Below are 23,226 nucleotides of genomic sequence, written 5' to 3'. Positions count from 1 at the left end.
AATGTGATCTAAGATTTTTCTACCTTGTCTCTGAACCAAAGCTTGGCAAAGTGAAAAGTAAGAGGGGAAAAAATGTGGAGCCAGCAGACACAGCTCCACTGTGGAACTGTTTCCACTCACAATACCTGCAGTAAAGCCCTTACGAGTTCATATCTAGCACTCCACAAAACAAGGGTCTGGGTAAGCGCTGGGACAATTCTCTCCAGGTTGATAAAAACTTGGAAGTATAAGCTACATCTAACCCACCGAGTTTGTACCACTCAGCAGCTTAAGCCAGACCCATCCTCTTGTCTCTCCCACAGGAGACACCCACCTTCTCTTCCTTTCTCTTCTCCTTGTCTTTATCTTTGTGTTTGTCTTTGTGTTTCTCTGAGCTGCCATCTTTGTGTTTGGTTTTCTCCTTGTCTTTGTGTTTCTTTTCCGAGGAATCTTTGTGCTCGCTGCAAGACAAGAGAGCATGTTTGCAGAGGGGAACACAAGGAGATTTGACTAATACAGGCAATTTCCAGCGGTAAAGAGTCACGGGTTTTGATGATTACAAACCCTAGAAAACAAGGGATTGCCTTAACAGGAAGATCCACCACAGTCTCCTGTCACCCATCATCCACTCTCCTTGGGAGAAGGGGAACAGGAGAGGAGCATACCACAAAACCACAGCTGCCAAGCCTCTGCTCGGGAAAACCCCCATCAGCCTGGACTGCTGAGGAAATCCACAGCTGCAACACTTAAAGCTCAACACTTTAGGATGAATTCCCACTGCCTCTGCTTTCCCCCTTTCCCCTGCTCCATGTAAAAGGTCACTGGAACAGAGCCGCCAGTCCCGGCAGTGCCCGTGTCAGCTTTTGCTCAGACAACAGTTTGTCATTGTAGCAGCTCTCATCTCTGGAACTTGAAGAGAAAACCGCTGATCTCTATTATTCCCAAACAGATGGGAAAACCAGAGCAAACAGGATATGTGATGTCCTTGTGTTTATGCAAAGTCAAACAGAAAAGGCAGGAATAATGCTGCAGTCCTCAGCCGGAGCTCTTCCATCAGCTGTGCTCAACACCACGGCCAGCCCAGCTCTGCCTGGCTGAGACAGCCCCATCCTCGTGGCAAGAGCCCAACAAAGGTGTTTCCAACTGAGAACTGGTCTGCTGCTACTCTGGTGTTATGGATAACAGCACTGAGAGTTTAAATACCTCAATTTTTTAGTCAGAATAGAGGAAAAACGCCCCCAAGGAGAAGAAAATCAACCTTCACTATTTTGCTTCTACCCTCTTCTGATTTTTGAGACATGGGGGTAAATTTGCATCGCATTTCCAAGCTTTTCTTATCAACCAGAAAGACACATACATGGCTGTTTTCAAACAAAAGTGAGGTTTCTCACAGGATGACTTTGACCCTTGAAGCCAGAAAATGAGGAAACGCTCTCAGGAGACTCCGGATAGAGACGTCAAGAACTGGCCACAGGGATTAGCAGCAGCAGTGTGGATGCCAAGCAGCAAGCCTGGCACTTCTACAGGCCTTCAATACACACTTATAAGGTTGTGTGGACTTGTGAGGTCACTCTGGGCTTTAGTAAGCCAAAGGCATGGTGTGAATCAGCGTGGACAGGCACCAAGCAAGCTGCCTTCCTCACGTGGGCTGCTCACAGTCTCCCTCCTCAGCACCTGACTCCCATCACTACTGTTCCCTGGGACTCCCTGCTTCTCCTCTGCACCACACAGAGCTGTACAAAGCTTTACTAGAAAAAGGCAGTTCCCTTGTTTCAGTTATTTCAACGCTCAAGTGCAAATCCAAACCAATCTGGGTGAGCACAGCCCTGAAAAACAGCAGGCCTGGAACACCGAGTAAGAGCATGATTTTTAAAAATGATACAGTCTTTGACACTTTGTTCTCTCATAAAAAACAGACTGCAAAGGGTTGGATGTTCAAGGGCTACAGAGAACAAGTAGCACATTACCCTGCTCCTGTAAAGCCTGAGTGTGATTAAGAGCAAGGGAATCACAGTCACAAACACACCGACCCACACCCAGCTGTGCAGCTGCAGAGTGAAGTCCTATGTGGATGAATGGACCTGCCAAAGGTTTAAATAATTCAAGCTCAGAGTAGCTTGAATAATAACACTCCAATAAATATACACTGAATAAATTGGTAAACCCACTGCAATAAATACACACGGGCCTTCCAAGGCCATGCAGTGAAAGCACGAAAATCCATCTCCAAAGGAAATCAGTGCATTCACATACTGTATCACATTAAGAGATCAGCAGGAGGAGAAACCAGCTTCATTTTAACTCTCTAGCACTCCCTTCATACAAGACCGTGAAAAAATATCTAAACATCAACTGACACTCCAGAAATTCTTGCAGACAGACACACAGCACCACATGTTGCCTGTGAGCAAAGACTCAACAACTGCAGACTATTCTTGCCCAGCAGATCGTGTTGGGCACAGTGTGCTCAGGACATGTGGGGACATACACAGAACATCCTGACACTGAGCTGGGAAATCCACGCTGTGCCTGCTCAGATTTGTCATCCCGGTTTCTGTATCCTGTTAATTCATCAGTATGTCAAGCTCAAGACACCTATTTAATTTTCCTTTGCTCCAACTAGATTCACTGACTGTCTGAAAGCACAAACCTCACAGGCTACTAATAATTTTTAAACTCAGGAAGGTCTGGAAATGCTGAGCTGGTATCTCTATATTAGGTACCTCATTTGCCAAAGATTTCAGTTTAACTACTGAAGAGGTACCTCAACCTTCACATATATCAATCAATATTCATAATAATAATAATATTCAATGCCAATAATCATCCAGCCTTCGTGTATCAATCCAAGGTGTGGCTGCCCCATCCCTGGGAGTGTCCAAGGCCAGGTTGGACAGGGTTTTGAGCAACCTGGTCTACTGAATGTATCCCTGCTTATGGCAGGGGGTGGAACAAGATGAGCTTTAAGTCCCTTCCAGCCCAAACTGTTCTATGGTTCTGACATACGTGAAAAATCATAGCAAACACACACACTCAAGGCTCAGGCCCATTTTGGTCTTTGTAAGTCTGCTTGTGTTTATTTTCTGACTCTTTCTTGTTCTTATTTGATATTTAAATCCTACCTGAAATAACATGTTTAACTCAGACACTAATTTGCATCTTCAAAGCACGGTACAGGTACACACTGCAATCACTGGAGCTGGTGCTTTAGGGTAAAGTTCATGGCAGTGGCTGTTGCTTGGAAGTTCAGAAGAGTAAAAAAAAAAAAAAAAAAGACAGACAAACATTTAGCTTTTCCAAAGAACTGTACTCATTCTCAATAGCAGCCAAAAGCTCTACCTTTCAGTATGTGAGCCCTGGGATGTACAGAAAGCATGATTAAAAGCAAATTAATAGATGGCAATCTACATCTGCAAAGCTAAGATTGAAACAAAAAGACAATCGCATTGGCCTACAGAAGCAGAGACACTTTTTGTGTGTGCTGAATGCTTACAGACTACAGCTGGAATAAAAAAGTGCTAAAACCTTCAAAACCTCAGGGTTGCTTAAGCAGATGCTCAAATAACATCCCTCTTGAGAGCGAGTAAGTGGCCACCATTGAAAAGCTGTCATGTAATCTAATCTGAAGCTCAGATTTTTCAGCATCAGAGCCAGAATCAAGAAGTCTGGATTCCTGACTCAGTCTTGGTTTTTGGTTTTATTTTGGTTTTATTTTTTAATCACAAGACTATCTTTCCCCTTTGCTCTGCAGTGAGCAGTACATTTCTCACCCAAGCAATGTGGGCTCAGATAACCCAAGGAAACTCTGTCTCCAGTTTCACTCTGCAGCTTCGTTTTCCAAAGATCAGCACTGGCCTGGCCCTGAGGTCCTGCTGCTGCTGCTCCTGGTGCCTGGAAGAAATTCCCTAGATAAAAATCTGATTTTGTGTACTACTAGCTACAATGTTAAGAAAGAGCACAAATTTCTCTCCCTTATTTGTCAGCAGCCTGGCTTGTCAGTCCTACATGTTTTGAGACACTGGACCACAGCTCTGACTTCAACAGCTCAGTCCCAAACTTGGACGTTGTGCATCAAGGCTTGTGCTCCTCCTCCCTTGGAGGGCTGGAAATCTGCATCTCCCAGAAAAGCTCACTTGGAAAGGAGCTGATAAAGGCCTGGAGCAACAATCCTGAGAAGAGAAACTTCTTTTCTGTCCTGCAGCAAGTTGCTCAGATATTGACTTCAGTCAAGCTGAGCTGCTTTGGTCTTTCATTTGGCTCAGATACCTATGTGAGCCTCCAGGAACACAATTTAACCACCACACTAATCTCAAAAGAAAAGGGAAGGCAACAGCATGCCAACCTTACCCTGAAGAAGGAGTTTCAGCCTTCTATCAGAAAGCTATTTCCAGAAACCCCAAAGCTATTATTAGGAGGGACTGGGAACAATTTAAAGATCACAAGTCTGTCTTCCCGGTCAATTCAAAGCTGGGGGAAAAAAATCACTTTTCTTTAAAGAAACCAAGCAAAATGGTCTCAAGACTGCATGCACACTGCTAATTTCATCTTCATTCATTTTTCAGGGCACTGTGGATCCTTTGTTACCTTTCCTGCACATACCTCTCTCCCAACACACCAGCTTGGAGCCATGGAAGTAGGACAGCAAAACCCCCATAAGATAGAGGGAAGCTTCAAGGGGAGTTAGCCTGAAAAGAGGACAACTGGATCATAGCAATTGCTCATTCCCAGCCCTGCTGACAAAATATCTTCCTTGTCCCCCAGTTGAACCACTGCAACAGCACTCAAGAATTTTGTACCTCTTGAAGGTGTTTAATGCTGACAAACCTGCACTGTTTGGTTTTTTTTAAGGTAACAAAGTATAGCAGGAGATCATATTAACACAGGCAGAACCAGGGATTACATCATCTACAGAGGTACTGTAGTAATGGCTTAGTTCAGACAAAGGGCAGGTGAGTAGAAACCATCTCCTGAAGCACTCCATCCTTTCTGCCAGCTTGCTTACTGCCTTCCATTTCGAGGTTTAGTGTGAGCAGGGACACCCAAGGGCTGTGAGGAGCTCAGGCTGAAGCGCATGAAGCAGTAACACATCAGAAGCAGCTATTTCCCTCGTAAGCATGGATCTATTTTCCACTGAGGGAGCCTGCAGGAGGGAGGAGAGGGAGAGGAAGGGAGCCCAGGCACCTGGCAGCAGCTGCTCAGGCCGCGGTCACATGGGAAAGTCACAAGTGGAAAGTGTTTCCAAGGAATGGCAGATGTGCAGATCACAGCTTCCTCCTCCAAGCTGCAACAGCTTCGCAGTAATTTAACACTGCATTCTTCAGGTGCCATTTATGCACGTTAATAATCCCTTCCCAGGCCCTTTCCATTCCAGCTTCAAAACCACAAGCTGGGAAGGATGCTTTATCTGAAGTGTCTCTTATTTCCTCTCTCGGCTGTAATTAGCTCGTGACTGGGAATCTGCTACGAGCCAGCGCCGGCTGCGAGCGGCACTGAGCCCACTCGGGGGCTGCTGCAGCACAACTAAGGCGTAAAATAAGGGAGCTGTGATTTCAGTGAAACCCAAAAACACAATGGGGAGAGAGTACCGGCTACGCAGCCCGTGCCTCGTTTGACGTAACGCAGCATTAATGGAAACCCGGGATCGCGGCCAGGCCAACGCGCACCAGGGGAGGGCTGCCCGCGCAGGGAGCACTTCCCGGGCAGAAGCATCCCAGGAAAGGCCATGTTTTCAGCTGGCTTGCAGGATTTGATGTTGTTAGAGGGTTATCAGCTGGTATTGCAGGGAACCAAGATGTGAGCACCAATGGTTCTGCCGGGATTCCGGCAACACAACAGAACAACCTGAACCCATCGTTCCCCGCTGCGCAGAGGAGGCTTTGCACCAGTTTTCACAGATCGAGCCTTCAGCAAGAGGAACAAGATAAAAAGCTGGACTAATCACCAGATAAAAATTTTAGAAAGCAGAACAATCTTTGTACACTGAGACAAGGATCATGCTTAGCACATGCTCTCTATGGCCGTGTGATAATCAAGTACACTACTAAATAAAAATTCTTACTACTGGAAAGCAGTGTCACATTAGAAAGCTGATCAGGATGAACTGTGCACTCAAATGGGGTATAAAAACAAACCCACCCACGCTAGGGAACAGCAGGTGCTCAAGTCTTTTTATAAAATTGCCTTTTCTCCTACGTCAGGTATCCCTGCCTCTTCCTGCCCCCAACACACATCATTCCAAGCAGTTCAGCATCACATAATAAACCAGAGGAGGTGTACAAGAAGTCTGAGCGGAAATTTATCTTCATCCATGACTAGCAAATGCCTGAAATCTGTGTTTTTCCTAGCGAAACCATAAATCCTACAAGATGCCAGTGACGATCGAGTCTGTGAATCCCTTATGTGCTCCATGCCTCGGTTCATCTCAAGCTGTGATCACAAGAGATTTAGTAAATGGAGGAAATATGCAACGTGACAGAAGATTTTCTTCCTGCAGCTTGGATGCCTGTCCTGCTGACAGCACGGATCAGCTCCCATTCCCTGTCACAGCCATCCCTGCTCTCCTCAGGCTCCTGGCAGCCCACGCTCCCTGCTCGGAGCCCAGGACACCTGGCAGACAGACACCTGTTCCTGCCAACACTCCTGACCCCATCCCTAACAAGTCTTGCCTTCAAAGGACCCATTATTCCATCATCTCACATGGTCTACTTGTCTGAAATGCTCAGCTCTCACTGATCACAAACCTATTGCCACACAGGATTTGTTTCATTTTATTTTTTTAACCACTGACATTTATATTTAATGGATGTGTTTAGATTTGTTAGGAGATTGGGAAGCACAGGGCTGAGAAAAGGAGCAAAACCACCCACTTTGCTATCAAGCAATCTCAATCAAGCAAAGGGGGATTATTCTTTGATACGGATTTTTCTCAAGTGGTCTTTGCATTTTCTTTCCTTGAGGGGTGACAGGGAAGATCTGAGGCACACAAATGTTCTCTCCCAGTTTACTACAGCTGTAAATGAGTGGTTAAGACACAGAAATGTCATCTTGTGAGTGGGAGAAGAGGAAAGAAAGAACCAAAATTAAGAAGTTCTACATACCACTCCACACACTTCTGTCATATGAAATCAAAATTGTCTATTTTAGGTATTTTGGAGACTTATCTTGGCAGTTTAGATCCTTCAAAGACTGGATACAGGAAACATTTATTCTCCTGCATTGGAGTGGTTCTGCCTTCTTGATGCAGGTTTTATTTTAAAAGCCTTTTTAAAGTACAGGACAGGAAATGAAACTGTCAAAGTATTACAGACAGATACAAAAATGATCTGCTTCAAACACAACCACACACTGCTCTTCACTGTGCACAGGGTGCACTGTGCTGCTCAGAATGCAATCAGGGACTCTTCACACATAGAAAATGTCACAGAGGTACAAATTCAAGTCTCCCAGAAAACAATGGCTTGGATTTCTGCTAAAGCACCACTCAATCTCTTTGAGAACCACCAAAGATACAGCACAGCTTTTGCAGTAACACAGTAGCTTTTCTGAAATACAGAATGGATTTTCTGAAGATTTACATGCAATTCTATAAATCCAAGATAAACTTTTCTAAAGGATTAATTCACAGCCTTTTATCAGGTGCTTTCAAAATTTCCCATACAGGTAAAAACCATTGCAAAACCCCACATTCTTGTTACCTTGAGAATTTTTTCTTCAATTTCTAACAGATTAATGGCTATTTTTTCCACTTGTTTTTCACTGTCAAAGGAGAAACTTCAGTACAAACAGGCAGGTTTTTTCCCTCCACAAAATGGTCTCTTAAAATCTGATCCTTAGAAATTACTTACATTTATGGAATTACAGAATGACATTACAGGACGAATCAAGGGATTTAGTGAGGAAATGTTTACATTTCAATTATTTCTATGAAGTTTGTGTTAAAAGTCAGCTGGTTTTACACAGCAAGCAGCTGTGTATGACCTGTGCACGACTGAGCATGAAGGAGGCAGTGAAGACTTTGGAGCACTGCTGAAGGAGTGATCCAAACAGAGGACCTGTGTGTCCACGTATGTTATCTTCCCTGAGAACCACCTCGAGATCTAATGATTCAGCACTGTAATACACTCATTTTTAAGGTGGCAGTTTTGAAAGGCAGAATCACTACAGAAAACCACGGCAAGGGCGTGCTCAGTGTGGGGGGGTGAAGTCCTACCTTGTGTAGGGGCCCGAGGGGCAAAGCATTATTAGGTGATCTCTCCCCAAAAACACGCCTTGAACAAAACCCCTGCACAGGAAGGCACCCAGTCACCTCACCTCTGAGGGGGACCTGCTTTGGGACCCAAGGAGGCAGCATATGCTGTGCTCACAGGATAAATGAACACTCAATGGAGGCATGAAAACAACCTGGAGCATCAGGCACAGTGCCCAGAAGACATGAAGTCCTTCTCACAGGGACTGCAGGACAACACTGCAGGGAGGAAGGAAGGACTTCAAGATAAAGCATGTTTGTATATCACCTCCTGAGCTACACCTCACAAAACATCACAGCCATTCCATCTTCTTTCCACTGTGTTGGTATCTACTGTTTACAAAATCAGCTTCATGTTATGACCCATATGTAGTTCTTTCAGTTAAAAACACACTGACCATTTTCAACTCCTACACAAATGAAGTCAAACCATTAATGAGTTTGGAAATTTAAAGACAGTGCTTACATTACTCCTTACAAAAGAATGCACTCTGCTAAGACTGCAGGGGAATGGTTTTTCAGTGAAGCAATGAACTCGTGGAAATACCAGGCAGTTTGTTTTGGGGTGTATGCCTGATGATCACGAAAATGAAAACCAGAAATCAATGTAATATAGATGTGTGAGCAAAGAAGAGAGCAAAGAATGTGTCCAAACATTTCATCCTTCTTGTGTAAGCCAGGAAATGCAAGTTATTTGGCCTAGATTTTTCCCCCATCAATCATTTACTTTAAAAAAGAAAAAAAAAAAGAAGACACATTAAGGAACAGTAGGCTTGTGTAACTTCTCAAAAGGTCACAGAAAATTCAAATCAAGTGCGACCCCAATAAAACAAACCCACTGCTCAGCACAGACTCTCTCTCCTCCTTTCCAAGTTTCTGTTTAATAGAAACCATTGTTAACACAAGCTTTTTTGTTCCTTTTTGGATGGTGTTATCACAGTTGCACAGAATTGGTTAATACACTTGCTTGCCCACAGCATAAACAGTCCCTGTCATTCACCAAGTGTCACACCAGACACTCACCCTCTGGGGACAGTTTTTCCAAGTTTTGGTTGGAATGGAGGCTCTGTGGCACTTGTGTGTCAGGACTTACAAGGAGGAAAACTCCTCTGAGTAACATCCTGTTTGTGACAGACCTGCCTTGTGCTCCACCACACCAAACCACCCCAGACAGACCTGCACATCCTGGTTCCTGCAGCTCACAGCCCAGGCCAGGACAGCAGCTGGACCATGGAATTCACCAACTCCAGAGCCATGGGCCATCCCAGAGTAACTCAGTGTTTATGTTCAGTGTGGGTGCCATGGTGAGGGAGTGGCATCAAAACCCCCCACACAGTGGCAGGGCAGTGTATAAACCACACAGGACAGCACAGCACACCATCCTTTAAAATTCACCTGTGACCCAGCACAAGTTCACAGCACTCCCTCACTGAGTGCAGACAATCAGCCACTGTGGTGGCAGGCCAGGACATCACCACCCTTCTGGGGGATCATCTTTCCACACAATTCTAATTATAAGAAGACTTAGTAGCCACCTGGGGTTCGCTGTGCTACAGCAGTGGGGTTTATACCAACTTGTAAAGACCTGCACACTTCTGACAAACAACTGGAACCACACATAGAACTGATCACTCTGTAGGAAGGTGGGGTTTAACCAGTTTTCACCACCTTTGACAACAATAAGCTACAATAATCTTTCATATATTAGTATTGGCTCACATTTACAGATACACTGCTTCAGTCACCCATATAAAAATGCAGGCAATGACAAAAATCAGGCTTAAAGCACCTACACTCACATAAACCCCACTCAAAAGGTAGCAATTCTGTACACATTATTGGAATTCTTCTGCACATGCAAGACTGCATGTGCACTGCTGTTATTTAGCCTATGAGGACTTCATCAACTTTTTCCTTACCTGTTACTGTGCTTGGACTTTTCCCGGTCTTTTTCCTTGTCCTTCTTGTGCTCTTTGTGCCGGTGTTCTCGGTCTTTGTGTTTATCTTTGTGTTTGTGAGAATCTGTAAGCAGAGAAGAAGATAAAAGAAATTAAATTGGGGGAAAACTCCACACCTCCCCTGTGAATATCTAGATTTTTCCTCACCCTATACTAGTACTGCTGTGATTCAAAATTTGCAACAAAAATCTCAGTTTAAGAGGTCCTAAATGGATTCATTGTTCCTGCAACACAAGTTAATTCATCTTGGCAACAGCTGCATTTGCATGGTCTTCAGTTCAACGACCTTTAAATGCTTTACAGACCTGAAGAAATGCAACCCTTCCATTCACTAGGTACTGTGGCTCCAGCAAATTCAACCTTATTTGGCAGATGGGCAGCCTGGCCTCCTATGCCTCTAAGTATTTCATCCCAAATACATGATAAGGACACTAGAACAGAGCATAAAGCTGAAGTGTTAGGCCTGCTCAATCCCAGAATTTAGCTGTTACTTCCACAAGTGTTTAGTCTAGACAAAGCATCCCTCCCCTCTCCCCACTCGGAATAAAAACCATTTTACTCTTATCCCCAAGAGCACATGACATGACAGGCAGACAGCAAGGAAAGCAGGGAGTAAAGGAGGAAGATGAAAAGAAAGGGTGGAAAGAAAAGAGGACTAGGAATTCTCTCTTCCTCTTCTGCAGGAGACACCTCCCTCTGAAAACATCCCCAGCCTGACAGCAGTAATGAGCTGAGTTGGTCACCCACCCACACAGGTTAGGGCTGGTCCCCACTGTGTGACAGGTCAGAAATGGGAGTTGGCACTCAAGTGAATCTGCCTGAACACAGTAATTTTATTGCTACCAGTTTCTACTCTGAGTGACATTTCCCATCCTCAGTGACAAACGCACTGTTCAATAAAGGCCTTTAAAGCACCAAGGAAACGGATTCAGGACAGAAAGAGCAATGCAGTTGAATTGTAAATAAACCAATTTACAGGCATTTTTAGGCCCTTAAATGTTCTTCATAAGCAGATTAAAAAGCAGATGAGGCTAAACTAGGACCTCAAACCCACCTCAAGAGGCACTGCCATTTACAGTCAAGGTCAGTGTGATATTGGGGGTAATGTGTGCACACCCAAAGACTCACTCCAAGTTTTGTTTTGAACATGCTTCTCAAAGCAACCAAAATTAAGTAAGCCCCTCAGAAACACTGTGCTGGCTTTGGCATCTGTTTTGAGACACTACACCAGAGTTTCCACCAGATACCTTGGATGTAAGGCAGTAATGCTTAATTAATCGTAAAGATGTCATGCCTCTGAAAAAGCTCCTATGCCTGCACTAAGAATAGGAAACTGCAACAAAAGGATTTTGTGACTTTCACAGGCACGTGGGAAATGCACCACAGAGCCAGGAACAAGCCTCATCCTCCTGCCTCCAAGTCTTTCGCCACAAATTCATTTTTCTCCTTAACTGACAGCAGCTCTCGTAACTCTAAACATTCACACGGATTTAGTGGAAACAGACCCACAGTCACATTTCCACAGAACATGCTTTTAGCCTTTGGCTTTCTGTAACTTCAGGTATTGCTTTCAGACACCTGCAGTAAGACAACACAAACCTCCACGGGAGTGCTGACACTGCAGCCTCCAAGTTGCTTTCTGCACCTTCCCTCCACCCTCCCGAACCCGGCGACACTTCCCAGTGCTTTGGTGCCCACAGTGCACACATTTAAAGCACAAGATTTAGTTTGCTGTATTTTGATATACAGGCACATGGCAGGTTATGTGAAACATTTAGTGTTCCAGCAGACAGCACCTGAGAGTTTTCAAGCCCCTAAAGAGCAAAATCTCTTCCACGGCAGGCAGGGTTTGCTGGCATCTCTGGCAAACTGTGTGGGGACCCGACACCCACCTGCTCTGAACTGCTAAGCAGCAATTTCTCCAAACCCTTCTTCCCACCAGGACAACACACATTTTACTGGCAAAAATGTTTCTGCAGTGCATTTCGCACTTGTGATTCTTCAGTTCAGCCAGGAGCTGGAAGCTCTGACTGTTTGCAAACTGCCTGGGGTTTATTCCACAGAGAGTTTACTCACTGATTCCTGCAGCGAACAGCCAGCTATTTACACTTGATGAATAGGTAAATTGCGAGAGAAATCATCCTGATGCTATACATAGAACTGGGTACAGGCACTGTATAACACACTGGCTTTTGAGGGAGGCACATACCAACACAGAATCAATTTTTTTCTACCAACCAATCAATGGAAAACGTGTGTGACTGTGCTCAATGCTGTTCTCTTTAGAGCTTAGAGCCACATGATGACTTGTCACGAAAAAAAAAAAAGAGAGCAGAAAACAGCACAGTTTACCTTGATCACCATATTCCCTTCCAGCTGAGTTGTGCTTTACAGCCGAAATTAATATTTGCTCTTGCAAAGCAGCTCCAGGACTATACCCTGGAAGTGCTGGAGTCAGACATTTATTTCCTCAATCCTTGGCTCTGCTTACAATGATTTGGTATTTTCAGGAAAACGAAGCAGCAAAAAAAGTGCCTGACCAGTTAAACTAGCTCTGCATGCTGGGGTTTGTCATGGGACAGCTTTCCTTTGCTGCCTACCACAGGATTTCTAGCAGGAAAGTGTTTCTAGCACAGAGGTGTTCTGGCTCAAAGACGGCCACAGTGCCTGGGGAACAGGAGGTCGTGCACATGCTCTCAAAAGAAGAAGGGAAAAGACGTCAAGGTAGCACTCTCACCGCTGCAGCCCGGGTTCGGATCCCGGTCAGGGAAAAAGTCCCCCGGGCAGATGGAGCTCGACAGCCCTGTAAGGCAATCCATCTAAGAGAAGGTCACTCTAAACAAACCTACGTTCTGAGGACCTCACTGCCACTGTCCAAGCTTGCTCGGCCCCGGCAGATGAACCTCAGGATTAGGTGGGCTCAGTTCAGCGCACGCTGTGTCTCACCTAAAAAATCCACTGCGCAGGCTCGAAGGGTTAATGACCTTTCCCAAATCTTCGCTCGCGAAGACTGGCCATACGTACGTAGGGGTATTTGGTGTCTCTCACACTGGACAACGCTTTAAATTTAGTACTTCCATGGAAGTCTACCTCCCAGGCATGTCTCCTAAGGGTTAAATTAGTCTGAAATATTTGCCTAGAATTCAGACTCCATGATGTTGCTTTCTGACACAATGCCATGAGGCAGGTTAAGAATGAAGACTTCAAAAGACCTTATTAAATAGTCTTGAACTGACATATGTATGTCCTCAGAAGGCATTACAGCTCTTGGTCTTTTTTTGCTGAGGGTGGAGCTGGATAAAGTTCAGGAGACAGGCTCATTAAAAAGGACAGAATTCCTTTTTTTTTTTTGGCATTCTACACAAAAAGCTTTGTCAGACTGGCTTTATCTAGGAGTGGAAGCTGATGGTTACTTGGTGGCTGACATGAAACAAGTTTGGCCAGTTCACTCCCGTTTGTGTATCCACTTCCCAGGAACTGATGCAGCATCACCTCCGACTGAACTCCAACAGCCGCCTGCATTGGGAACGGGGCCACGTCCCGCCAAGCCTCATCAGCACAGCAGCAATCAACGGGAAGTGCTCCTGTCTGTAATGTATCTTCCTCGATATATTTAGCGTATTGATTCCTAGAAGAATCTTCCAGCCTCCAGTAACTCTCTCCCAGCTTGCAGCTGATTAGCAGTTGACTACGTCCAGCCTCACATCAGCTACAGAAAGAGCTCTGACATTATCACACATCCAGACTTGTTTCCTGCCTTTTATGTCTTCCATTAAGTATGTCTGTTCCCTTTAACACTAAACAAGTAGATAAATACTACTCCTTCTCCAAGAACGTTAGCAAAATCCACTGCCTACTGTGAGCAAAGTTCAACCTCTCAGAAGCTCGTGTGACATTTAAACATTTCAGAAAATGCAAAGTCTCTCTTCAGCACCAAGGTTACAGCGGGGACAGGGGTTATGCTCACTGGGCGAGGATCCATTACCCCTGAGGCTTTCCCTTCAGTATCCTCTAACCCAAACAGAGCTTTTGGCATCTCTTCTGTTCTAGAAAGCTTGATGTCTCTGGCACTGGATCTCTGTCTGCTAATGCTGAGCCTGGTACATCTCCAAAAGATTACCGCAGTCCCTGTACTATTCCTGCCATTCCCCTGCACCTCCAACCATCACGAGCAGCTCTGCATTTTTGTACGTTGATTCATCCTTTAACTCTGCTAGATGAGAAGGACGCCGATTTAAGGATGGGAAATGGTAAGCACTGCTGGTCTGTGGCTCCGTGCTGTTCCCCGCCCTCGCTCCAGCGCTGAGCCCCCGGGGAGGGCTGAGTCATAACCCTATTTGCAATACTTGTGTGTACGGAGGACTGAGCAGGGCAGTTTTACTCTTTATCCAGGAACGGAGCTCCAAAAGGTCAGGCAGCTCTAACTGCAGCATGGCAAGAACAGGGAGGAAATCAAAGCAAGCCTTTTCCAGCAGGGAGTTGTCACCTGGAGAGGAAGAGTCCCAAGGGACAGCAAAGGTGAGCGGGTCCCCTTTCATAAGGAGAACAACCCCTGGTTTAATTAGTCTGGTGACAAAACAGTTATGTGGGATTGTGCTGTTTTATTCATGAGCCAAATTCATTTGCTTTAAAAACATTTTGAACACCCGTCTCTGCCCACCTCCCAAAATACTATTTACATGTCACAGTCGAGGGAAGTCGGGCTACTTCCTACATTAATATTTCAGTTTTGACAGCAACTTTTCTAACAAAATACTGAAATCAGAGAGGGGTTTAAGTTCTTTTATGCCCAATCAGTACAGCTGTCAAGAGAGTATTGCTGGCACATGATAAAGGATGCTACAGATGCCATTTTATCCCACTCCATCATTTTGCATTGGGGGAAAAAAAGGATGTGAGCACAATCTGGTTCCTTCTCATTTCTCCAAAATTAAGCGAGATAGTTGTCAAATTAACACCTGGTAACCCCAAATTCTGGTCAACAGTAGCTTTTCCAGACAAATATTAGCCTTCCAGATTTGCTGCCTTTTGGTTCACCCTTTAAGTTTTTGTGGGCACTATTTGAATAGCTCATTAATCTGCTTAGAGAGAGATTTATTTGTTCTTTTGAAATGTTTTACTACATTCTGGGGACAAGTACTTTTTGTATTTTCCTTCTGGTTTCAGCAACATCCCAATTTCTTTTCCTGTCATTAGATAGCCTAGAAATGCCTTACTGCTGTGTATGCTGGTATTTTATCTGTTTGAAGCTTCATCTCAATACTTCTCTACGCTGATGTCCAGAAAGGCTATTTAAGCTTTCTGGATTCTTGGGAACAAAATCTGTGCCCAAATCTGAGGGCACAGCATGAAAAATTCATCATGTTACCAACTAAGGAAAAAATTTTTAACTTCTTGTTGCTCCAGTAATGCTTCTGCTTCAGGTGAGGGGCTGAAATTTCTGCCCTAAGTCCAAAGCCTCAATGTTAGTTATGTGTTACATGAGAAGCAAACCAGCTCTCAAGGCTCTCAGGCTCACTGCTGTGTAGAGTATTGTGCTCTCCCTCCTACTCGACTGGAAGCACGAGCAAGAAAGCCCTTTGCTATCAGCACAGGGGACATGAAGGATGAAACCAGCAGGGTCTTTTCAGCCTCTCCTCTGGAAAGGAGAAGACAGTCTTAAAAAAGACTTCTCCAGTTCCACTGCTAAATTATGCAGCTGAAAGGGAGGTAATTCTGTACTGCTGGATTAGGTTCAAAAGCTGGCCAAGTTCAAAAACTCCTGTCCCTGGAGGAATGGTCAGTCCCTTCTCTGCTGAAACACCATCTCCTTCTTACACCATGTACTCCACAACAGCCTTTTTACTATTTAGGCTATTTCCTTCTCACCAGTTGCAATGCAAGAGTAAGCAATGGAAAAAGTCACTATATGGCCTAAATGAAACAATTATAGTGATTTTTTTTTCCTCCCCCACAGGCTCTCCTCGTAAGCAGTCATCATAAGTGAATTAAAATTCAGATTATCAGAAAAAGGCTTCTTACTTTCGAGTTACTTAAATCTTATCATTTCTTTACCATTTTGCCAAATCATATTACTTTTAGAATTTTAACTTCTTATATGTTGAGTATAAAGACTACTATTAAAATTATCACGGTTCAGTTGCTGAAATGATGCCAGGAAGGGTTACAAATGTTCAAACAAGTGACTGTAGTCCAAGGTGTCTAAAATATTATTCATATTCCTGGCAAAGAACATGTACTTTTGCCCTTGGCATCTGATCAGAATGGTTTAGTGCTGTGCTAACTTCTACAATTCACAGATCCCAGCAAGTAGAAGGAGCGTAACATTCAGTCCTTATCCAAGATCTTTAACACAGATAGTGACAGGGTTACAGCAGATTACCTAAACAGGCAACAGTAATCCCATGTGAAAAGGTCACTCTATGAGTTCTGGTCGATTTACAAATCTCACCTGAGAAAGCAACCGCTGTGCTGAGATAAAAAAGCCCCTTTGCAGACCCCACATGGCTTGGAACAAGCCCCATGTGGAGAATGTGGCATGGTCTGAGGCACAGGGGATCAGGACCCTCACTGTCAGACAGGTGATAACTCTGCATGAGCCACCTGACTTTACACGTTTTGATTTCACAATTTTAAAAAGATGTACAATAAATCCCACCTAACTAGCCTGGAAGAGGTTTAAACCTTTCTAAAATACTTGTATTCCAGTTAGAGCAAGTCACGTTATGATCGTGGTGCTCCAGCAATTGAGTACACAACATTTCTGGAATTTATTTAAACATTTTATTTATTTAAAGACTGACATTGCTGTAGCCCAGAGAAGGGGAAGGGAAAGCTACTGGAGAGAAAACAGAGCTGCATCCAGGTATAGGTAACAAGCCCTCTCCCTATACAGCAGGGCAGACAAAGAAAACAGAACTGTATGTATGAAAGCTACACAAACTGAAAAACCTCTGTAGGCAGCTACAAGTGTCAAAAGCAGAAAACCATAGCCAGAAGGCATTGTTAGGAGAGATGATGGTATTGTGGATGATACACTGGAGCAGAAAACCATAATCTAAAATAAACTTCCCATGTGACATGGGATGTGTCACTTACTGGCCCTATTTACACAACTACAGAATACACATAAAACATTTACCCTGGGAAGGGACTGCAGGTCTGTTTGCTGTGCTGGTTTATTTCCACAATAACTCACTGCAAAACATTTGGATTCCTGAAATGAGAGAGACTGAAACAGCGAGGCCATGATTTGAGTGCCCCATAACCTAAGCCTGAAATTCAATAGCAGAAGAAGGATCTTGGTTTTCAGTCAAGAAGGGAAAGAAAGTACAATGAAACTGGAGCAAGACTGTCTGGCTTCTGCTTCCTCATTTAATAATGCCACATTTAATGCACACATATACATTTCAAAAGCAACTTGACACAAACCCCTTTATCAGTGTTTCTTAAGACAGCTCCACAATCAACCCTGCTACAGAAATCTAAATCCTTAAAATCCTTCTTGAACTCAAATTCAAATGAAATAAATTACTGTGCTATCACAAACTTATTTCACTTCAGGTGCCTTGCTGGGTCAGATGCAGCAGTTCAGACACTTCAGCAGTGCCCACTGTTTCTGTCCATAAAGCAGATAAAATCTGAGTTTTATATTTAATGAAAAACAGCTAAACTAACTTTGCCTGAAAACAAGGGGAAGGAATACTCTTGTTTGTGAAGTAGCTCTTGGTTGTGAAGCTTAGATCTGCAGTCATTCATTTTCTAATTATCCAAGGGAAGAAATGGGGGGGGGAAAGGCGTGAATGTTCAAAAAAGGAGCCCGGGGAAGTACAGCAGAGCAACCAAACAGTTTTTCCTTTCTAAGGCAGGAACTTTATTACTAAAAGTAAAACTCCACCAGAGTGCATTCTTCCTTTTCCTAAGAGCTCAAATGAAGAAATATAGCATCACTGAATAGATTTGAGTCCATTTATTTTCCATATTTACTCTGAGAGAAAACCTGTTCTGGGCTGAGCCAGAATCGACCACACCACACGGTAACCAATTGTGCCAAAGCTTGAAAACCCTTTCTATCAGTACTTCTGATAGAAACAGAGTAAAACCAATGACCTCACAGCCCCTCTCCACACTTCAGCAGTTACTTTAGGCAAAAGATACTACAGGGCCAGACATATTATGTCTTTTTCCTTAAAAGGACTGCTCTGGGAAACTTGGCTACAGAACAAGACAGACCCCTTAGTTACTGCATTCTTCATTAATTTTGTAATTTGAAGGCCCAGTATTCTTTGCTTTTGAACACAGAGAAACCTGTGGAATGACTTGGTGATGAATCCTGACAGGAGAAGAGATGGATAGAGAACAGGACTGTCTCCAGCCATGCTCTGTCCTTTAGAACAGCTCCACCAACTCCTCAAGGAGTTCCACTTATGCTCCAGTAAAGTTTTAGTATGCAAGCGAGGATATTACACTGCTTTTTAAAAACATGAAGTTTGCAAAACCAGCTCAATGCACCTTTTGCTCCCCCGAAAGCCCGGGGCACCTGCAATCTGAGGAGGAGGTGACACAACGTGACAGCTCTGCCAACAGGGAGAGAGCGCAGCGGGCACAGCACCAAGGCAAGCTGGGCCACAGCTGCTTCACCCACCCCAGTGGGTAAAAACTTACATGGAGAGGTTTGGGAGGCCAGAAAAAAACCCTGACTGATCACTCCTATCTTGTGTGACCGAAGCCTTTGGGATATGAAGTTAACCTGAAGCAAATGTCACTGCTGGCATTTCATCCATCTCACCCAGACTGCAGAGGCTGGGGGGGTAAATCAAGACTTGCTGCAACAGCCTCTTCAGGAAGAGGACAGACACTCTTAGCCCTTCTTTGAATTTTTTTCAGCCACACTGGATTGTTTATTTTCTGTGCACCTCATTTTTTCACCTGATGGGGAAGTAGCTAAAACTCTGTGGGTAATTAATGTTCAAGTAATTGAGATAGCTGGGTGGTACAAAGGGATGCTGACCTAAAGAAACTGCTACACTCCAAGCATTTTGCAGCAAAACAACGAATGGTGTAGACAGCAGCAGCAAGTTTAATGACTTGTCAGCACCTTTTAACAGCCTCTTCTCAAAGAGGTGGCACGTTCACATATGCCTGTTCCACAGCAGATCTTATTTGCTGGGTAACAAATGCATAAAATCACTGCAAGTAAAATTGCAGTAGACAATATTACACAAATGACAAGTCCAAGGAAGCCTTATAAAGCATGAAAATACATGTTTGATCAGCAAAGAAAGGCTAAATTAATAGCTGCTTCTTACACATGCCAAAGGGCTCCCAACCGAGAGGCAACAATGAAGTTTCAATCCATTATTTGCATTCAAAACCAAAAAAGTTCCATGTGAACAAAAAACATGTGTTTCCAGGGATTCCCAAGATGTAAAACATTCTCCTGTAATTGTATAAATAAGAGTCAGAGACTGAAACCCATTAGTATGTTTCCACTAACAAAGCAGAATAAAACAGAACAGCAAATTAAAACTTCAGGGAAATGACCGGCGTCAGTGAACAGCTTAAAATGCTGCTGTGCTGGCATGAGAGAGAGGAGAGGCCAGAGTAGCCTCCTAAGGAAATAAGAGCAAACCCACTCCTGTCCCAAGTGATATTTATTCTTATAAGGCTACACTTGCATGAGCAGAAGTACTTATTTTCCATCGCCTCCACCATTCAGAAATTGAATTCCTTGCCTTCCCTTACTGGGGTAGAAATAGTTTCAACGATTTTTTCCTATTGCTTTATGAGTCTACACCCACAAGAATAAACAGAGGTCTGAGCTGCATGTCCATTTTTAAAGAAGCAGCAAAACTGAAGATACACTTTTGCCTCTAGTTTTAACAGCCATGGCCCATCACTTCTGCACATCAGGAGGCCAGGACGAGGCAGAGAGCAGGATCCAGGGAAAACGAGCTTGCTCATAGTCACCTCTTAGGTTTCAAAAGCCTTACACTTATTGCAGCTCCAGCTGCACTTCCATTTGTTAATAAACATGTACAGAGGACTGAGATCCTGGAGGACTAACAGGGATGTGTAAGGACCTGCAGTGAACGCGGCTGAGGAGAAACGGCTGTTACAAATCAACTCACAGAAAAGAGTTTTGATAATGAAGTAGTTACAGGCAGGTTCCTTGTGGATTTTAGATCTACTAATACTAAAAAACTTCTACTACACTATCTCACCTCAGGCTTTTCCAAATTCCCACCCGTTTCTTCCCTATTGCGCAAAAGGCAGTGAACTCAACCAGCACGGACGGACTCGCTGGGAAGGCCTGGACAGTTGTTCACAAACCAGCCTGGCATCCAGGGGTGTAAAATTAGTTTAAAATAATGAAAGAAGGTAAAACTTCAGAGCATTCAAATAGATAATGCAAGGGGGACTAATCCTATTTTCAGAGTCAGAAAGGAACCAACCTTTAGCACAGATCCACGGCTTAGCGCAGAAACTGTCACGCGGTGCTGTCACACAAAATCTTTTCTCAGGAAGAGACAAAGGGAGGGATGTACCCACTGCACTGAGGGGTGTATGTGCTGGAGACAGAGACAAAAAGAACTGCTCAGGGTCACCCACGAGTCGCTCAGCAGAAAGAACCAGGGGCGCTCGCCTCTGGAGACCCAGGGCAGGAGGGGAGCAAACAGGGCAACCCCAGCATTTACAGCCCTGTTTAGACTTCGGAGCTATCAGGGACTGCAAGAGATAACCTATCCTTTACTTACACGTTATCTAAAGTAAAATGGTTCACTTAACCCTTACTTTTCTGGTCTGCAGGACTCCTTTTCCTTCTGGCTAACAGATGGGCCTCAGGATTTTGGGGACAACATACTGCTCGTCATCAATCCCCTCTCACGAAGGACGTGCAAGCCAGGGTGGACTGAAACATCAAGTGAATGGACAGCAGAGACACCTTTGCTCTTTGGCTGCTTCTGAGCTCTGAGAACCCCAGCTTGTGCTCAGCTGCAGCACAGGAATCAAGCCCAGTTCTCAGGCGAGCCCGGCAGCGGTTGTTGCCGACACAGGCAGGTTCTGAATCACCTCCGGGAGATTTGCCCCAGGAACAGCTCGGAGTTACTTCAGCAGAGTGGGTCAAGAGCAAAGAAAATCCTTTGGTGCAATCTGTCACAACTTCACACTGCAGAGAACTTCATGTTCCGTCCTCCATCCTCAGACTGAGTCAGTGCCCCCAGCGCAAGCTCCTTCCGCCTCCAAATGCTCTTTATACCATCATTAGACTAGAAAGGTGCAAACAGCACAATTTGTCATGTAAAGTCAACAGCTGATTACTGAATGCAAACTTACGAGGTGAACCAGGAGAAAATAGAGACAAACAACTGTAATTCTTAGTCCTTAGGGAGGATAAGAGAAACTTCAGCCATGTTAAAAAACAGGTTGATATTTTGGGGCGTGAGATTTTAAATTGTAATGATTTTAAAACCTGCACTAAACAGGAAAACTGCTGTGCTGTCAGGAGTAATTACACTGCGATGATGTCAACTATAAAAACATTTTCCCTTGCTGGCTGCATAAGTCACCACTGCTCTTGGATTCACTGAAAAGAAGGTTTTTGTAATGACTACCTGAAATCCTGACAATTCCTCAGCACAGGAGTGATGAGCCAACAGAGGCTCACACAGAGCCTGTATTCACACCAACATCACACCAAGACGGGGCTGTTGTGTTTGACTGTCCTGGGTTTGACCCACAACAAGGCTCCCCCCAGGCAAAAATTTCACACAAGATCAAAAAAAGGCAGTTGCACTGAAGTGCCTGTCTCGCAGCAGTGGATGCCCAGGCTCTGTCAGCAGCCAGGCTCCCTCAGTTTATACACATGGGAGTGGTGCTCAGCGTCCTCAGGGGAGAGGCTCTAATGGCATTTGCTCAAAGCCTTTTATTAACCATCCCCTGACACCACGGTGTGGCTTTGGCCAGAGCTGGTCTCCTGCTTGTTGTAGGGAGGAAAGACTTAAGAGGCAGCACCCTTGAGAACCCTCTGCAATGGGTTCAGAGTGTAAACAAATTGAATCTGCAAGATAAAAAAAGTGGTTGGTAGAAGATTTAAATCACCTCTGCCAAGCTTTACACGCTGCAGTCAGATAATTCTCCTACTCCTCGTTTAATATAATTTCTATGAAGTTGAACTGATGGGGTAATCGTGGCCAAAGTCCTAGAAAAAGTTTGTTTCAGAAGACCAAGCACCTATTTTTAAACACGCTCAAGCTGGTTCCTCACTGTAGGAGCAACTCCCACACTGATCCCAGCTGGGTTTTGTTTGTTTATTTTTTTTCCTAATTACAATGATTTCTTTCAAGTATAGGGCTGCACTGGATGGACACAGCCCGATTTCACCTCTGTCCCCATTGTGGGTGAGTTAAATGATCCCTCACCCACAACAGGCCGATCCCAACAGTGTCTACAAGCACCTCATCACCCTGCCACAAGCACCATCCAGGGAGGGGATGCAATTCCCCTGCCCGAAGGGGACATTGCTGTGATTAGCACACAGGAAGACTCCAGCTAAAACACTACAGAAAGTAAACACAAGGTAAATGTTTAAGGACAGTTGAGATTTTTGCACTTCAACTGTACTCACAACTGTGTCTTCTGAAAGGAAGGGAAAGAGGACTAGAAAGAAGCATCAGCACGGCAGTGTAGGACACTAGCTGTAAAATAAGACTATGATTGCTATACTTTAGTAAGTACAGCTCCTAGCTATGGTGCACTAAATTCCACTGAAGTATTCAATTTACACCAGCAGACACAAAATGTTACTTCCAGTCACTGATTTTAATCTCTTCATGCGGCTGTAATCTGTTTATTTTGTTAAATCCAGGCCAAATCTCACTGGCTGGCAACTGTTAAATCACACCAATAGGTACCTGAATACAAAATGTAACCTACTGACAGAGGATAAAAGGCTACATTATTATGCATAATACACTCCCAATTTCATCAATTAAAAAGCTCCATGCAGTATATTACCAGTTTGGTGAGGCTCTTTGTTGGGTT

At 44.3% G+C, this 23,226-nt stretch overlaps 1 protein-coding gene across 1 annotated transcript in view; it reads right to left on the bottom strand.

The window, feature by feature from the left end:
* The window catches only part of TOP1 (topoisomerase (DNA) I), a 65,863-nt gene that overhangs the window by 26,331 nt on the left and 16,306 nt on the right, over positions 1–23,226 (bottom strand). Inside the window, exons 3-4 of the mRNA XM_017822654.1 lie at positions 10,144–10,246; positions 314–440 (exon numbers count right to left, since the gene is read on the bottom strand). Of these exons, the coding sequence (XP_017678143.1) occupies positions 314–440; positions 10,144–10,246 (230 nt within the window). The remainder of the gene's footprint in view (positions 1–313; positions 441–10,143; positions 10,247–23,226) is intronic.

The sequence above is a fragment of the Lepidothrix coronata genome, unplaced genomic scaffold (genome assembly GCF_001604755.1).
Source record: "Lepidothrix coronata isolate B3197 unplaced genomic scaffold, Lepidothrix_coronata-1.0 Scaffold99, whole genome shotgun sequence".
NCBI lineage: Eukaryota > Metazoa > Chordata > Aves > Passeriformes > Pipridae > Lepidothrix > Lepidothrix coronata.
Note: the sequence above shows the minus strand (reverse complement) of the source record. Positions and strands in the feature narration are given on the sequence as shown.